We start from the raw sequence: 18681 nt of genomic DNA, 5'->3' as shown, positions 1-18681 counted from the left end.
CGAAAAGTGAAAGATGTGCACAATATAGAAATTATCTACCAAGTTTGCTTTATCAGCAACCAATTTTATGTCTGGAAACTATTCATATTTTAAAATAACCAATGACTACAACACAGTTAAAGAAGCTTTATTCTATATGTCTCGTTTTCAACATATTGTATTGTTATGTTATGTATCAGTAAACTATCAGTATCAGTAATTTTTTGTTAGCTTGTGATTCATTCTTCAGGGACAATTGACAATCATATAACAAATACCTTTTGCTGGTTCCAGCAGCGGTTGGGTCGAACTCTAGAAGTTACTGTTGTTGTCATTGTGTCCAGTACGGAATCGCTTGTAAAATCACTTTGAGGGCTCATAAATAGCGCTTGGTAATCGAGTTAGTTATTTTATATTATTAAGTATGAATAAGTAACCGAATCATTAAGTCTTACAACACTAATAAGTGTATATACGAATTTCTCGTTTAAAATAAAACAGTTGTATACATTTATTTAAATAATTTATTTAATAGTAGTTAAACTCAAAATAAATATATATTTTGTTCCCGAAAATTTTTTCCGTTTTCATATGCAATTTTGTCTTTGTAAAATCTAAAATATGAAATTTCTGTTCTCAAAAAATTATTTAAATTCCTTTCAATTTTGTATTAAATTCACATCACTTTCTTAAAATTTTTATTTTTTGTTCAAAATTTGTTACAATATTTATTTTTAAATAAAAAAATATTAAACGAAAATTTTAACTCTATAAACACTACACATAAATGAATATGTTTTATATTTACAATAGGTAATTATTTAATTACGAACTACATTTAATACGTTTAAATATATATTTATATATATATGTATATATACGTAAATATCTATATATCATTATCGTACGTTTTAAGTAAAAATTAATTCTACAAAGAAGCATTAAATTAGTTTTACAGCGAAAGTACAATTTACATTCATAAGCCGATACAATCATAGAAAACATAATTATTATAAAAAAACTGCGCTTGAAATTCTTACATATACTTAATGATTAAAAATAATTTAAATATTACACACATTTAAATGAAACTAAACACTTTTAAATGAAACATTTGAAATGGACATTGAAAAACATAAAATATTAAATATTTAAAAAATATCTCGTACAGAATAATTACAAAAATGCGCATGTGTTTTGTTTTTTGTAGTGGCACAGATAAAATTCATTTAAGTTTCTGTACAGCAAAATTATCTGGAACTGTATGTTTTGTACACGCGTTGCGCGTTACTTCGAGTTGATCCCGAAGCGCCAGTTGAAGTTGATGGTGAAGTATCTGTAACATTAGACTGACTTGTGTCTAAATTCAATGGAAGCGCACTATCATTTGGTTCATTCATTTCATTTACTAAATCACGTTTCTTAAAGTAATCAATTATTTTCTTTGTAGACTTAATATGTGCGACAACAGAAGCTTCCGACTGTAAAATAAAATAATAATTTTAATTTTTTATATTGAAATTATAAATTGTAGCATGGAAACTTACGCTCGCTGTTAAATTCATGAATGTGTAGTATTTTTCCAAAACACTGACAAGCTCTTTGAATCCATTACCATGCAAATGTGTGCGTATTACAGCTTCATACTCTTCATTATCTGTAATTAAGTGTCCAATGAGTATGCCAGTGTAACTACCTTTAAGGGTATGCTCCATGTGATGTCCCGCCTTTTGTAGTACTATATATACAAAATAATAATAATAATAAAAGTATTATATTAAGTAATATAAAAGTTTTTTAATAAACTCACAGTTGTTTACAGTCTCGTCTACTTCCTCTTGTTTTTTTTTGTTTTTCTCAGTATTATCCAAAATTGCATCTGTATTCTTTTCAACCAGTCTAAATTACAAAATCACAAATTTATTAAATAAATTGTGTGAATAAACATAAATTGTATATAATGGCATACCTAGCTAACTCTTCACATTTGTAGAAATATTCCATCAAAGCTTGAACAGCTGTCATCTTAGTTTGTTGATCATCATAATGTAAACCAAATTCTGATGGAGCATATGCTTTGATAATTGCAGTTCGATTTGGTATATTGTGCATAGAAAGATTTATAAGTAGCAAAAGCACCTATAATTCAATTAAATTAAATATGTTAAAGTTAGAAATAATTCAATATGTTCTTAGTTTTATTTTTATATTTACCAATATGCTTAGTTCGAAGACGCATTTATCAGGAATGTAATTCGGTGCTTGCAGCAATAAATGGAAACTTATTTCTATAAGATCTTTTTGTTGTCCAACCACCTCGGGCCCCACTGCATTTGCTGGATTGAACGTATGTGTTAAATTAATGAGTACTTTCATCAGTGGTATCAGCACTTGACGCAGTAGCACACCAGGATCATCTTTGGCCGTATGTTCACTTGTAGGATGCAAAACTAGTTCCCGATCACATAATCTATACAACGTGCAGAGCGTTTTCACAGTTCCTCCTTTTGCATAATTTAAAATATATTTCTGATTTTCTTCATTCATTTGCGTTACATTTTCTAGCACCCGCATACAACGCTCCACAGTTTGTATATTTTCTAAAAGTGAATGCGTCCAATTAATGGCTAATGATTCTTCACTACACGTGATAATGGGTCGACAGGAATCGCATATTGTTTTAATAATTTGTTCTAAACCACCAAGTTCTCTCAATTCTTCCTTGAACCACTCGCCTGCACGCTTTGATGTCAATGAAAGCAAAGTTTCCATTGCTAATGTACCCACTGAAATCGAGTCAACATTTAGATGTGTTCCTTTTCCTTGCAATTTGATTTCTTCGCAAAGTTCTCGCACTTTCTGTTTATTGCGTTCATAATTTGCTCTATCCGAAGGTGCAGCAACACTTTCCGACTCAAGTAGGTTCATCATTAGTTCAAGAGCATCCCTATCCAAATCCATATTTAAACCTTCCTGAGAAAGTATATACATAATAGCTGAGGTGCAAAGTCCAAGACTCAAATTTTTGTTCGCATCGGAAAGCGCCTTAAACACAATTAGTGAAAGAATATAAAAAGTATTTTTAAATTTATTTACCTTGAAAAATTTGGTCACTACACCGTGTGCTCTTACGTGCATACGAAAAGCGGGAGTCATGCATTTTGTGGCCAATTGTAAGGCTGATAAACAACGCGTTGGAGTAGGATTATGCGGTTGTAATGCATCCAGAATGTACTCTACATCATCGTCCATCTCTTGATATTCACCAATTTCTTGTATTTGATGCGCAGCTTTCACATTCCGCACAACAGTGTAATATTCTTTCGCTTTTCGATCAACTTTAATGCTAGTAATCGTATCAGCAGGTTTCTCAGCATCAATGTCTATATCAAAAGGATTCGCTTGAGGATTTGGTTTAACTACGCGTGTTAATTTTTCGATAGGATTAAAGTCTTCACTAAAATCATCCGGCACAGTGCCTTGCGTATTATTTGATTTGGCAGGTGATGCAGTGCCATCACTGCGAGTGCCACCATTCGCTTGGGCGTCCCAACTGTGCTTGTATAGATGTCGTTTAGCAACAGATGATTGCTCAGACTGTTCTGGTGGAACAAGTGCTCTGCTTTTGAAGATACTGCCTTTCTTTTTAGATATGACCAGTTTTACACTACCGCGCTGTTGCTCTTCCTCACCAACTCCTGCGTTTTCAGCACACAGTGAGTTGGCATTTGAAGCTACTACTGCATTGCAATTTACTTGATTGTCTAAAGTTAAGGTGCGCTTAAATTTATCTTTAATTTTATAATCTCGTCTTGGAGGAGATATAGGTGTTGTGCTGGATGGACGAGTAAGAGAGTTTGAATTAGAATTGGCATCATGTAGATCTACCGTGGATGTATGTCGTTTTTGGGCGGAAAGTTCAGGTGATGGCGAGACTGACGTTGTTGTAGTTCCACCTGGCACATCTGTTACTTCAATATTGGGTATTTTGGCTGGCATCATTTGTTGTGCATCATCGTCCTCTTCTGTAGGTTGCAAAACTTTCGTCACTTGTTGATTTTTGCGTTTACGGCCATAGCTCCGTTGTGTTGATTGCGTTGTCAAAGTGGGTTGTGATGTGTTAATTGTTGAGGCTTTCAATTCATTGGAGGCATCTGCTTTAGCTGAGAGATTATCGGCTATTTTGTTTATATTATTATTAGTACTCAGATTATTGTTATTTTTGGCGCTTCGCGTCGTACGACCCCTCCTGGCTGTTGGTTGTGTAGGCAGATTCTCTTCTTCGGACTTATTTGGTGACATATCTTCAGCTGCATATTTATTCGGAGAAAGTTCTTCAATTTCCATTGCAACTACAGTGGCAGTCACTTCTTCTGGTTTCTTTGCGCCACGTCTTGTTGTTCGCTTTAGTGTTGGAGCCTCTTGTGCAACTAAGGGCACATTTACTTGTGGTTTTCGACCACGTGTACGAGTTGCTGGCTGCGCTTTTAGAGCAGCTGGCATTTCTTCTTCTTCATCAACGCAATTTGCTTTCACTGCGATGGGTTCTCGCCCACGCCCGCGAGTACGCCGCTTTGTATCCTGCATTTCAACATCCTCGTCTGCAGCAATCTCTCCTTCACCTTCATTATTAGTACCATTAACTTTTACGTTAACGATATCGTTCGCTTGAGTATCATCACCACGTAAAATCGCAAGTATGTCCTCTTGCAAAGGTTCTGCTTCCAAAAGGTTTATAGAACGTTGACTATTTTCACCATCCATCATCATAGATTCGAGACGAGACTCTATATCAGAAGGCGCTGCAACAAGAGATGAGTGCTGACTCGTTTCAAGGTCACTAGTTATTACACTGGAACCTCTGCTCCGTACAACGCAACTTTCCTCTTGTGGCGTTTGCACTTGCAGCTGTGGGGTACTGTTTCCTTTGGAAGAAATGCTACCGAGTACTGATGATTGTGAATCAAAGTCACGTTCAGAGAGTGCTGGCGGAGAAATGATAGTGCGTGAAGGTGGCTGTTGTTGTTCCGTAGCTAAGCCTAATGCCAAGTGTGGAGATGGTGTTTTAAATTCACTGATGGAAGTAGAAGCTGCAGGTATTAAATGTTCTACAGAAGTGTGTTTCGGGTGTTTATGCTTTTTACTTCTTTGTTTCTTCTCTTTTTCGTGTCGGTCACCTTCTGTAGCTGTATCTGCTGAGTTGGCTTTTTCAGCTGCTGCTGCTGCGTTTGCTTTTCGAATTACGTTGGTTTTTATTATTATCTTTAGACGTTCTTTGGGTGGTTTATCCGGTGATATTTTAACAGTACAATAATTAATTTCGTCGTTCTCGTTAAGCAGTGGCGGCGGTTCAGGAGACGGAGGCTTAGGCGGCTTAACAATGATTTTAGGAGTAGTTGGTAATACAGTTGCTACATTAAGTGGTGGGACAGGCACTTCTTCAGTAGAAGCGTGGCGTGATTTTGTTCCTTCAATATCGTGCTGATGCGGTGAATTACTGGCATTTGTTGGTTGCTCCTCACTGTCTGTACTAACCAAACGTGAAATACCCTGCAAAATACAAAGAATTATTAAAATATCAATATATAAAATAAATATTAATGATTTTTTTAAGTATAAATTTGTAGAAAGTACCTCTCATAATTACGTGTTATATGTTTAATAAATTTTTTGCTTGACAAAATAACGATGCTTTGCGATTTAAAAGCATAAACAAAACTGAACAATGTTACCAGCTTGAAACTGTGGAACAGAAACTGTTTGTTATAAAACTAATGTGTCATGCAAGACGTTTAAAAATTTATTAAAATTAATTTTAATAGAAATAGCATTAAAATGGTTTTAAAATAAAACACTTAAACATACAGTTTACAGCAAAATAGTATTTGATAAATATGAGCACCTTTTCAACAAAGGCAATGTAATAGAAAAACGCGCCAAAATTTTTAGTGGTTCTTTTTTCATGTTCTTCTTTGTGCTTACTTTCTATAACTTCTTTGGGTTTGTTTTTTTTCTTGATCGCATTTAGTGTCAAATATATGCGCCCCCTGCTAGTAGTGAGTGGTGAAATTAACTTTTCTGTGTATGTGTAGAGCAACAAACATTTGTGGTCAAAATATAAGTGATTACTAAGAAGATTTTTTTTATGAAATTTAGTTTCAATAGTAAACGCACAAAATGTAGTTGGTAATTTAATGACTTCTTATATATTTAAATGGGTTTAAAAGAAATTTTTATATTTATAAAGTTAGTATTAAAATAAATAAAGTAACTTATTGCTACTAATTGGAAGGCTAATTCTACTATTACTACGAGTAGCTGTAAGTTTATGTTTGTAGTTAAGCACTTTTAATATATTAATAATAATTGTATTAAACAACAATTTCATATAAAAACATATCCAAGCATTGAATTACCTTTGATATTCGCAGCACAATTGGTGGATGTTCTGGTGTTTTGGGAGCCATATTTACGGGTGCAGTAGGATTTGTTACAGTAGATAAAATCTGATTGGAAGTTATGGATGGCGTAGCGGGAGGTGGTAAGGCCGGTTCATCTACAGGTAGCGAATTCAGTACATCAGTTACCTTTTCCTTAACCTTCGGTATTATTATATCTTTGATTGGTGTAGACGTTCGTTCATCATCATAATCCTCACAGTAATTAATTGCCTTTCTTGCACGCGGTATTATTCTCGAAGGCGGAGCCTCCGGTTTGATTTTTTTCACTTCTTTTTTCTTTTTCGATTTAGACTCTGAGGGTTGTTTAGGAGTTAAAGACTCTATATCATCATCATCTATATCCTCCGTCGATTTTTTCGCTTTAGCTAGTTTTTTAGTTGATTTCTTCTTCCGCTCAGCAGAATTACTTTTACAAATTTTCATTTTCATAGGCTCTGAGCCTAGTACTGGCGTGCTAAGATAACTGGGATTATGTGAAGAATCACGTGTCGGTGATGTTGCTACACGCGGCAATTGTTGTAGCATTTGTGCTATGACTTCTGGTGGAGTAGTATTTCGTGATTTAAAGAACTTTTTTGGTTTAGGAGGTTCTGGAATCGACGGAGATAGATCGTCATCAAGTGCTGATGCCGGACTTTGAGAGGGAGTTGATGCTGCCACTGCTGCTGCAGCTGCTGCCATAGCAGCTGGAAGCGCAGACAATGCATAAGTTCTTGTTGATGTAAAACCCATTTTACCCCATTTTCCAACAGTACCCACGGAACGTGCTACGGTAGGGCGATTCGTGCTTTCTTTCTCTTTACAAAGCGAATCTAAAGGAACGACTATTGTTTTACCCCAACGCGACATTATCAGTTGTTTAGCGTTTTACGTGCAAAGGTAGTTGTTAAAATTTTATATAATTTATACTAGGAATCTTTATCCAGATATTTTTTACATTAATATGAAAACTGAAAGTAAAATATATTGCTTTATTGATATTAACTGTAATCTACATATTTACGTTTAATAGTATCATTAATTTATAATCATACTATAAGTATTTTTACTTGTTTTGTACTAATGCAATTATAAACATTATAAAATAATTACAGTCAATGTACTGGTTCTAGGATTTTTAATTAAAAAGCACTAGTTTTGATTGGTACTATTGTAAATTGATTGGTTGATGTAAATTTATTGCAAAAATCCTCAATTAATTAACAAAATATGGATCATTTTTAATTGAAGTCCAGTTTATTTCACAAAATTTAAATTTTTATTCAAAATACAGCATAGTTAATTACTTTTATATTAAAATTAGATTTTTTTTAATATTTATATTGCGCGATTTATATTTTGTTTTGATTTTCTTTTCCAAAGTTAAGTCACCACACTTTCATTATACATTCATGGGGAACAAATGTCAAATAGTTGTTGTATTTTCAACTAATTCTGCTTTCTATTCGAGATTCTGTGAAAAAAATGAATACCAAAACCAGTATATAATTTAATTTTTCTTCTACAATATTTATTACAACGTTTTTATTTAGTTGTCTACATTTTAATAGGATTGTAATTTTACTTTGTATATATTTTTTTAACAAAATATTCATTCTAATTGCTTTTCTATATGCATCGTTAATACATTTTTTTTTCTCGAGCATACGTACATTTATTTCATAGGGATAACACAAAATTTTCATTTACAATTAATTCACTTTAAAACACATTTTGCATAAAAATATTATAACCCAATATTAATTTGCACATTATATTACACTTTTTTACTTAAATTTTTATTTAAATTTGCTTAATATTTTATAAAATTTGGTAATTAAAACAAATTGTGTTTAGAAAAGCCATTTTTATTTTTCTATTTATTCACCACTGCGACAGCCAAATAAGTCATAAAAATTGTCTGTGAGTCTGCTGTCATAAAAACAGTACGGATAAAAAATTTTAAATTAATTTCAATAGTTTACATAGCGCATATATTCGCTATACAATGATTTAATCGCAAATTGTTTATTATATTTAATAATATATAGTTTTACCTATGAAATCATATAAATACAATTAATAGAATAGCAACTATCAAACATTTTATTTAAAAGTATATACGTATTTAATACCGATATGTGTGCTATAATATTCCAATTTGAATAGAACAGCTGTTTGGCATATAAAAGAAAATAATTAAATGTAAAAAAATAGTATCTTAAACAAATATTTTTTAATAAAACATTAGTAAAAGTGAATTAATTCAAAATTTTGGACTACAGTATGCTTAAAAAAAAAAAATTTACTATTACGACATTGTGTTAAAGTTCAAAAAATCACTAGTACATATTTGTATATGGTACTAAAAGTTGATGCACACATATGCAACAAAGGAGGGTAAATTTGTTTAATTTATCCTTTAATGAGTGTTGTTCTTCGGCACTAGGCTTACAAATATGACTACATAAATACTAATTCCATTAATAACCTGAACTTGTTTTTAATTATTAGAAGAGGTTTCTTAATACTTAAGACTTCACGGATTTACAGTATAAATCTTTCATTATATATTTCTAAGCGTTAGTTCAAATTTTACTTTTGAACCTCTTCATTTGACAGAGCAAAAAAAAAAACAAAACTAAATTTAGTGCATTTTAATTTAATCATTTTTAAATCAAAGACCCTATCTAGTCTAGTTTGAAAATTGGTTAAAATATTTTGATAATAGGAAGCATGACTAGAGTTAAACATATTTGAATTTCATATCTATCGAAGTGAAAATAATTCGTTGGTTATTTATAACATTAAATAAGTTTTAATTGATCAAATGAATTAGATTTAAATTCATTGCATATTTCATGTTAAAAGTTTAATACTAAAATAAATTCATTCTCAGTTTTGTTTTGATTTGTCCATTTCGTGGTGAATATAATTTGTTCTCCTTTTAGTTGTTTATTTTGAACAGATTGTAGTTATGGAAAGCATAAACTAAAATATAAATAACAAATGTGACAAAACACTTAATCAATTTAATTTAAAAAAAGGTAAATAAGTAAAAGTAAATATAAAAATGACGTACTCAATTAATACTTATTGAATTTATTTTGAAGACAATAATCACACTAAAATACGTACAAAATATAATAAACATTATGTATAATAATTAAAATATAATATTATGGCTTCATAATAACTTTGAACATATTTTTGGCATTTTTACGTCCATTAACAATATAGGCAAGTGGATCATCTTGTGAAGATTCCATCAAATTGTCACATGATGTTTGATTGATTGAAAATAGAAATGACAAGTCGATATCATAGCGTGGAAGTTTTTCTCTAAAATAAAAAAAAAATTCTAATTAAGTTTTTATTAAATAGTAATTATATTACCTTAGAAAATTGATCACGTTCTCCCCTAATTGTGGTTCTCGCGACAAAAGTAATGCCGATAAATAGCGAGGATGCTTTTTCTTTTCAGCGCAATGCATTATTAAACTCCAAGTAGCATAATCAGTATCAAGGACATACGTATTATAAATTCCCTCATCTATTAATAAATTCAGTAGTGTAAATAACAATATTTAGTAAATATTGTTTATAAAAATCTGATAATATTTAATTAAAATATAATACATACAAATATCTTCAATATGCATCCAATGCGCTGGTGTATTAAATTCTGGTATCATCCAAGTTAAATTTCCCTGTAATTTCTCTCGCAAAGGATCTTCCGCAAAAATATAAGTAAAGTTCATGGTTATCTTAAAACAAGAAAACAAATAATAAATAAAATAGAATTACGTGAAAAATATTAAAATTGATGAAAATAATCAGGGTTGTGACCTTGTTTGCTAATGTGAACAATTGTTTGGTTCAGAAACTGATATATCTAGCCTATAAATTGGTTAAAGTAAAAATTTGAGAAGCCTTAAATGATTTTCAATTTCACTAATGGTATTTATATATAATACCTAACTGAACCTTTTAATCATAGTTAAGATAGTTAAATATAATATGTTAATCACAGATATTGACATGAGATATTAATCTGTCTTAAGCGTTTGAAATATTATCTTGAGATGAAAATTTCATGTATTATAATAAATGTGAATGGGCTTAAACACCTACTTAACCCAGAAGGAGGGACAATAGACCCGACCGTCGCAGTGCAACATCCCCTAACAATATTAATAATGAATGTTATTCGAGGTTATTACGTGTTTATTTGATTTTATCAGCACAGTACTCCTAGATTTTTATTAAATTAGGGCTAGGATACTTCATATACACGTTACAACCACGAATTAAACGTAATTCATTTTAAGGCAGATATGGTGACTAATATGAAGTATCCTGGTTAGTGGGGTATTCCAAGTATAGGCAAGTATGTTGGAGTATAGACGGAAAAAAAGCAAATTTCATTAATTTGAATTCCAAATTTAAACCATTTGTGCACTATACAAGTATACTTTTTAAAGAATGATTATAATTGAGAAACATTGCAAAACATTAGTTTCGATTTATTTTCTGTAGATTAAATCTAGAAATACAAAACGGATTTTTAAATGTGTCTCCAGTATAGATTTAGGTTCTTACTTCATTATATATCTATCGGATATAACTAATCTATACATTAATGAAACATCTATGCATAATGTTCGTTAAATTAAATCAAGTCAAGTTATAAATGCGTTCATCACTAAATAAATCGCTTCCCTAAATACTTATCCAATATACAAAATGTATATACTAAAGACAGAATGGTCAAAATTATACCGTGATTTCTGATCTGCAATAGTTATTCTATATCCGTTTAATTTAATCTAATCAAGTTATGAGGGCATTAAAGATTCAGAATTTTAATCTGTTCTTGAGTCAGATAGATATCGTTACATATATATTTGATATATAAAATCTAACAGGATGGAATAAAATTATGAAAGCATTTGTCCATGATATGTTGTTACTTCCTTACTATCTATTAGACATACAAAATAAGGCAAGAGAAAAAAACTCTGATATTTTATAATCTATTGAATTTCATACGTTACTGAACACAGCTCGGTATGCCATACTGTACTTAAGCAATGGGAGAATGGGTAAACAATTCAAATACAAAATTAAATTAAAAACGGTTTAAAGTTGTTATGAAAAATTTTGGATTTATTGGAGCTTAAAAAAAAATTTTATTAAAAAAATATTTTTCAAATTTTACAACCAATTTTAAATTTTTTTTTGAAATAAATTTATAAATGATATTTTTGAAATTTCACTTGTACGACTGAATTTGGATTTAGCGAAGTCTAAGAAAGTACTTTTGCTTATGTTATTTTAATGTTTGTGAAACTGGCCCACTTATTGATTAAATTTATTAGTAAAAAGTTTTAGGGCCCATTTCGCGTTCCGCGTATGATTATCGTATTCAAATGTAAATTTTCTTAAGATGCGTACGTGATAACGTCAATACATTTGTTACCGATAATATATCTTTGTTTCATTGTTTGTCCCACTGGCAGTGTCTGAGTGCAGAAAAAGTAAAATTCACTTGTCAAATCAATTAATCTCAAATTCTAAAAACGTACCACTCAAGCCAATGTACCACTGTACCACTGACCAAATTCATTTTAGGCTTTTGAAAATAAAAATCGAATGGAATAAAATTGTATAGCAACCAACTTTCATCATACAAATTCCGAGAGGAAAGTAACAACCAAACAACCAAAGTACCACAAATTAATAAAAAGCGAAAAACAATTTCAAATATGAGTGCAGCTCATTCATCATACGTTGGATGCATAACTTGCCAATGGATGCCCTTTGCCGTTTATATGGAATGATGCATAAATGGTTTTAGTTTTGGTTTGGGTTTAAGTTTTGATTTAAAAGAAAAAGGTAAATGCCAAACGACCTGGTACGGCACACTTACTCGTAAGCAAGAATTGCGCTTTACCTTTGTAATGCAAATTGCAAGAAAAATGAAGAAGAAGTACGTACGGGTATGTATAAATAAATAAATAAATTAAAAATGCCTTGGAGCATAGTTTATGCATTTAACTTACATGCTGATCCTCGTCAGAGAATGTGAAATGGCTATGCATGCATGCATACTCCGGTAATTCCTCGGTTGACGCATAATACTGTACAACGTACCAGAATCCCATCATTTTTTCCAGATCAAAATTACGTATGGCCTTCACCTGTAATTGGAATCAAAAATAAAAGTCCAAACTGATGTTAACTCTTTTTTGGTTCACATATTTAAAATTGAATAAATGTAAAAAAAGCATAAAATAAAATATTTAAAATAAACGATTAACTAAATAAATAAGGAAAGAAAGTTTAATCAAAAGGGAGAAATGATCCGCAAGCTGTAATTATTACTTTCCTGTTGTTAATTTGTCGAAAGGAGTACGTGAGAAGAATTTATGTGATCATCGATTTCAGAGTTGATAACTGTCATTTTATTGTTTTAATGAATCACTTTTTCATATCCTATCTTACCAACTATATTTCAACTCAAATCACTTGCATTCCAATTGTGATATATACAATATTAACAATAACAAAATACAAAAAAAAAAGAAAAGAAAAAAGAATCTATATTAATATATAATGTATCCTTAACCATAATAACTCGTTTAATATGAAAAGGAGTTTCAGTTTTTATTTTGTTCGTTATAATCGTGATTGAATTTGCCTACAGCATCCGCACTTGTGAAAATTTGCCACAGTTAGCGGCTTCACATCACATTACAGCACATCGTTGGCAGCATCCTTATTGCTTCTGATCAATTGTACGCTGGTAGCTCTGGTAGCTCTTTCAGCTTTGGTAGCTCTTTTAGCTTAGTTAGATGATCACCCAGTTTTCGTCCGGAGTCTAGACCACTTAGAAAGTGTGATTGATTTTGGCATATGAATGCGCCCATTTCTTTCCGTCATTGCTGATAAATGTGCAATGTCATATGTGGTGCATATTGATTAGTTTGGGTTTCATTTGATGGACAATTTTGCAATTTTGCAATTTCATTTTCGTTTTTAATTTTTTATTTTATTATTTTTATGTTTATTTTTATTAAATTTTTAATCTAAAATTTTTAGAATGCGAGCACATGAATATTATTATACACACATATACTCGTACTCGTATAAGGCCTTTGTAAACATTTCACAGTTCCGAGTATAAAAGAAAGTGTTTATTTTTGGCATTTTAAACTTGTTTTAAATTCAATATGAAAAACTCATATAAAAATGTTGTTTATTAATAATAAACTTATTAAACAATGCACTATATATTTATTTTTTTAAATAAATTAGCAAGATAAGAAGTAGTAAAAATATTTGTGATTAAAATACTGAGTAGACTACTAAGCTCTTATATATTAGTATATATAAATACTATTTTGATCTGCTAGCAGGAAGTGAATTGTGTAAATCGTACTTATAGAAAAATTTTTCCCCCTCTGTTATGAATCAGAAATAGAGATGAGAATAAACATCATGACTAGCTACAGCAATTTGACGGGATTCCGATTTGAGGTGCACATCGATTTGATAACGGACTTTAGTTAAGTCAGCTTTTTGTCGTAAATATTTTTTCTTTATTACCTATATGCCGATATAGCTAACTTTTTAAGATATCGTGGTTTAAAGTTGTAAACTTTTTACATTGATTATATTAATAAAAAAAACTATACACGCCATCTATCGCCAATTAATGTAAGTAATTTTGCATTGGTTATAAAGTCGATGTCCCAGATAGTGGTATTCTACTTGTTAGTGGTTTTTATGTAAAAATGTCTAACTTAAAGCCCAATATCTAATGAAACTAGTAATATTGATAAAAGCGTGAAAATTTAGTTATTGTTGTACTTACAAAATAGGTACCTTTATTAAAATCCGTTGCTAAATCGACGTATGCAGGAACGAAATCGTCCAAATAATTTTGTATAAAATTGTAATTCGACATTTTTAATTTCATGACCGTAAGTAGTCGAATACTATCTACTGAATGAGAAGACCTCTATATTTAAATATTATAAACTTGAATTTCGAACGCTTTGTGCAGTGCTCCTATATTGCTTTGTTTAATATAATATACAATGCTATGTTATGGACCGTGTTATGCGGAATGGTCTTGCCAATTTTACGCCCCTTTTACTCATGATGATGACTATTTCAATTCTACATAAATTTAAAAGGCAATACCTTTTGTGTGCATACCTATATTTACGTTTATAGAAAATTGCTTCGTTTCAGTGATCATAGTTGAAATCATTGACGTGACATCGACCTATCAGATGTATTAGAAATTAACGCAGGAGTTAATGCTTGATTTGACCAAGACCCTCTGTATAATATATAGTAGTCTTGTTAGATGTTTAAAAAATGAAAATAAGGTCATTTTCTATGTTCTACATTATTCATACTGGAATAATATACGGTTGATGAAAATATAATTGTCGACAATCAATGCTTCATTATAAGTTAATAGATGAAAAGGTAGAGATAGAGAGATTGAGAGAGGGAGATAGAGAAGGAGACAGAGAGGGAGACAGAGAAAGAGACAGAAAAAGAGAGAGAGAGTAATAGAAAATGATATATCTACAGTTATTCATAAAACCAAAGAGAAAGTTAGATAGATATAGATGTAGATATAGATATATAGATATGTATATGTAGATATAGTTATATATATGAATATGAATTTTGAAACTATTATATTGATAGAAGGAAGTTAACTTATTTATGTATAATATATTGTATTGGAGTCAGTTAAGTTATTACTATTATCTACGTTAATTTATTAACTGAATATATTACAATAATTTTTTTCGCTTATAGCCAAATCAGTGAATAATGAATCAACTGATATGCGTTGGGAGAATACATAAATTTATATCAATCTATATATATACTATACATATATATGTATGTAATAAACCATGATTATTTATATTCTGTACTTATGAATAAAAATAAACATTTATAATTGTTGTTGTTATTTCATATTGCTCCTATTGGATTATATTATACACATCTCATCAAATTTATTGTTAAAACGTGCGATGAATAAAGTAGTTATGTAGCCTAAATGAGTAATGGATAACTTAATGTGGTTAGATGTTAATTATTTATTTGCTTTTTGAGGCTTTCAAAAGTGGTATTATTTATCTGTAATATTACAAATATTTATATATTGTCTGAATCACTATGTTAACTGTTAATTAATTTGATGGATATATACATTTAAACCTTTACATTTGTACAAAACACAATGGAAAATTAGAAATAATTTCTATTCAACTATATCAAAAACCGATCTCTTAACTTCTTGTACCTCAATTATTATCTTTCATGTTTTGTGTGAATACCAGGTATACCCGTATTGCAAATATAGTAAGGGTATTTTTAAAAACATCTTCTTAACAAACATCATTATTAAAAACATCATTATTATATCATGTACTTTACTTATATAGGTATTATATTATATCACTTATATTTAGTGGTCATTATTTCTACAGAAATTGGGGGTTATTTAGGCGTAGTTCTGAACCATTAATCCATGTTTGGGATTCAAGTTGGTCAAAATAAACACACCCTGTTCTAAAAGTATCCCAACAAATACTTTACCATATATTTCATGATTTATCAAAAATATTTAAGTTCTTGTGTATGCGAATAATATTTGATATATGAGTATGTCTGAAATTTTATTTGAATTGATGTAGATACGGATACATTATTTACTTTAATTTTAGCTCTGATCAATTTAGAATAATATATAACATATTGTAAACGTAATAGCATATATTAGAATAAGGCTAGTTATTCAAGTTCCACAAACTTAGTGTTTTTGTTAGATGTTTCTTAGATGCTTACTTGGATGATTTTAAAAACATTTTTATAAAACATAATTTCCTTAAAGTAGTAGTCAAGTGGTTAACTTCATATATTGATAAATCGGTGAAAATGTATTATAAATTATTTAACATATTTTTCTTAACATTTTTTAATCGTTTTTATTTATTGTTTTTATTAAGATATATTTCTTTTTTTGTTTCTTTTGTTTCACAATAAAGTTGTTTTATTGACTAAGTATAAAACTCCGAGAACTGCGCTCTTTATAATTGGCCTTTATCTTAAAAATTATTTGCAATGAATTGCGTATATAGCAATTTTTCTTTTAATTTATTTTTTAATTAATTTTTTATGTATTTATTTTATATTTTGCTTATGTTCTAAATTTTCAAAAAATTTATTATATATTTATTTATTTTCTTATATATTTTTTATGTATATTTTTTGTATTTTTTATTATATATGTTAGTTGTCATCACTTTTTCAATTATTTTATCTTGTTATTGTTTCGATCAGTTACTAATGTTATATATATTATATTATATTTATTTTATATTATATTTCACAACTTTACTAATTATTTTTATGTTTTTGTACATATATATATGCGTAGTGTTTTGGTTTTAATCAGGGACTTACATTAGGGCATCTTCGTTTTAGATCGGTACGTTTTTTTGCTACGTAGCTATTGTCTCTCATCCATGGAGTTGAGAATTCACAACAAATAACTGAAAATATAAAAATTGTTACAGTCCATTTAAGACCCATAATTCTGGGTTCTTGATAAAAATTTGATTGTTGCACTCTCGCTTTTCGCTCTAAAACTATTTTGAATAAACGAAATTTTTGATGCCGAAGTACTGAGCTATTTCGCAGCTGTTCTATGTCGTAGAAAACAGAGAACTTTTAAAAATGAATTTTCGAATAGTTGCGGATAAGAAACTGAATGTTTGGCTCAATAGAACGACAAATAAAGTGAGCGCTGTCTTTCGAATACTCGCAACATCATTTTCAACATCGTCACAATAATTATATTTTTTATACATTATGTTTTTTTTTATATTTTTTTATAATTGGAATTTAATCATTGAGTAATTTTTTGAATAGCTTCCAAGTATGTGTGTTTTTTTTCAAAGTTGTAGTTGAGACTTTTTTCTGGAGGAAAGCAATTCTTCAATAAAAGAAGCGTGTATACTAGATACTTTTGCGTATGCTTATTGGATGTCGTGAGTCACGCGTTTGAATTAACAAAAATTCCGACTAAGACTCTGGCGTCTATACGTGAGGGAGAGCGTGTGGTTGGTTCCTTATCTGCATAAAGCAATGAGCTTAAGCTTTACACTTGTTGCCTTCTTGGCAGTGTTGTTAAAATTATTTATACAGGAAAAGACGTTGGGCCGGCATGGGAGAGTGGGTTATGCAGGCTTTGCGCTTCCGTTGTTGCGATTTCTTTCAATTATTATTTTTAGATATTGCAAGTGCAGGGCACATTAATTTCTATAATTTGGATGCTGTGCAATGTTGTGATCGGCTGGAATTATTTTATTTGTTTGAGTGACTTTGACATTAAGAGCTCGTCACACTCACTCGCATTTTCATTTTGAACAAATTTTCCTAATAGAAATTATTTTTCTGTTGTTGTTGTTTTCCTTTACGTGTATTTTATGTATATATACATTTTTTATTTGAAAGCAAATAATCACATCAGGATTATAAACGTTTGTGCAACAGAATAGTTTATCTCTGCTGTAAAATGAGATTTTCGTTAAGACTTGTAGTAAATGTCAGTTGTGATGATAATCTGCAATCTAGTATCTAGTGTGCGTAGATCATCATCAATCACTTGTAAAGAAAACAATAATATATAAAAATTTTTATCTTTATATTAAATATGTGATGCGTTAATTTTCTTTGCTTTTTGCTTTAAAATTAAAGTAAAATAATTTTAATTTCTTTCACTTTCTAATTGCAATTTTATTTCTTTAGGATTAAAATTTTAAAGCGACATAGATTTTCTTTTCATTTTTCTCATTTTGAATAAAGAAAATTTAATTCAATTGTGTGTAAGACTTAAATCCTATTTCAACTTTTACCAGTCTAGTTTTTTCCAAAGAAAATGTCAAAATTTTAGGGTTTATATGTAAAATACACGTACTTTCCACAACGAAAGTATCAATGTTTCCTAATTAAATGATAAAATAGCTACAAACACCATTAATATTGTTTTTTCCTTTTATCTTTAATTTACTTCTAGTAAAGAAGTGCTGTGACAGATTGAATAACGATGATGGGTTGTTATGGCCAAATAATAATAGGTAAGTAAACCTTTTTAAATTTCCCAAAAAAATCTTTTAGTAGGATGACTATTATAATAAAACTAAGTTCAACATTATTT

The 18681-nt window shown here is 30.0% G+C and overlaps 2 protein-coding genes across 2 annotated transcripts; both read right to left on the bottom strand.

Annotated features, from left to right (window-relative positions):
- Positions 1-1179: 1179 nt before the first annotated feature.
- Positions 1180-7384, bottom strand: LOC119671057 (protein wings apart-like). Its single transcript, XM_038081553.1, has 7 exons — positions 6396-7384; positions 3076-5529; positions 2194-3024; positions 1949-2118; positions 1790-1878; positions 1527-1717; positions 1180-1460 (listed from the first exon to the last, which is right to left on the bottom strand). Exons 1-7 carry the CDS (start codon positions 7287-7289, stop codon positions 1230-1232), a joined length of 4860 nt encoding a protein of 1619 aa, XP_037937481.1. The 5' UTR covers positions 7290-7384; the 3' UTR covers positions 1180-1229.
- A 2182-nt stretch (positions 7385-9566) lies between these two features.
- Positions 9567-17260, bottom strand: LOC119671056 (apolipoprotein D). The gene is made up of 5 exons (XM_038081552.1): positions 16926-17260; positions 12485-12622; positions 10063-10186; positions 9816-9972; positions 9567-9761 (listed from the first exon to the last, which is right to left on the bottom strand). The coding sequence occupies exons 1-5, from the start codon at positions 17052-17054 to the stop codon at positions 9599-9601; spliced, it is 711 nt and encodes a 236-aa protein (XP_037937480.1). The 5' UTR covers positions 17055-17260; the 3' UTR covers positions 9567-9598.
- Positions 17261-18681: the final 1421 nt, after the last annotated feature.

The sequence above is a fragment of the Teleopsis dalmanni genome, chromosome 1 (genome assembly GCF_002237135.1).
Source record: "Teleopsis dalmanni isolate 2A chromosome 1, ASM223713v2, whole genome shotgun sequence".
Classification (NCBI taxonomy): domain Eukaryota; kingdom Metazoa; phylum Arthropoda; class Insecta; order Diptera; family Diopsidae; genus Teleopsis; species Teleopsis dalmanni.
The sequence above is the reverse complement of the archived record's forward strand: the minus strand, read 5'-3'. Positions and strand labels throughout refer to the sequence as shown.

Excerpts from the sequence above, each read along its gene's own strand:
- LOC119671057 (XM_038081553.1), bottom strand. The coding sequence starts at position 7,289 with ATGTCGCGTTGGGGTAAAACAATAGTCGTTCCTTTAGATTCGCTTTGT. Across the intron at positions 1,879-1,948 it reads AAATGTGAAGAGTTAGCTAG|ACTGGTTGAAAAGAATACAG; the intron begins GTATGCCATTAT and ends TTTGTAATTTAG. Across the intron at positions 1,718-1,789 it reads AGACGAGACTGTAAACAACT|TACTACAAAAGGCGGGACAT; the intron begins GTGAGTTTATTA and ends TTGTATATATAG.
- LOC119671056 (XM_038081552.1), bottom strand. The coding sequence starts at position 17,054 with ATGGGTCTTAAATGGACTGTAACAATTTTTATATTTTCAGTTATTTGT. Across the intron at positions 12,623-16,925 it reads TAAAACGAAGATGCCCTAAT|GTGAAGGCCATACGTAATTT; the intron begins GTAAGTCCCTGA and ends TTCCAATTACAG. Across the intron at positions 10,187-12,484 it reads TCTCTGACGAGGATCAGCAT|ATAACCATGAACTTTACTTA; the intron begins GTAAGTTAAATG and ends TCTTGTTTTAAG.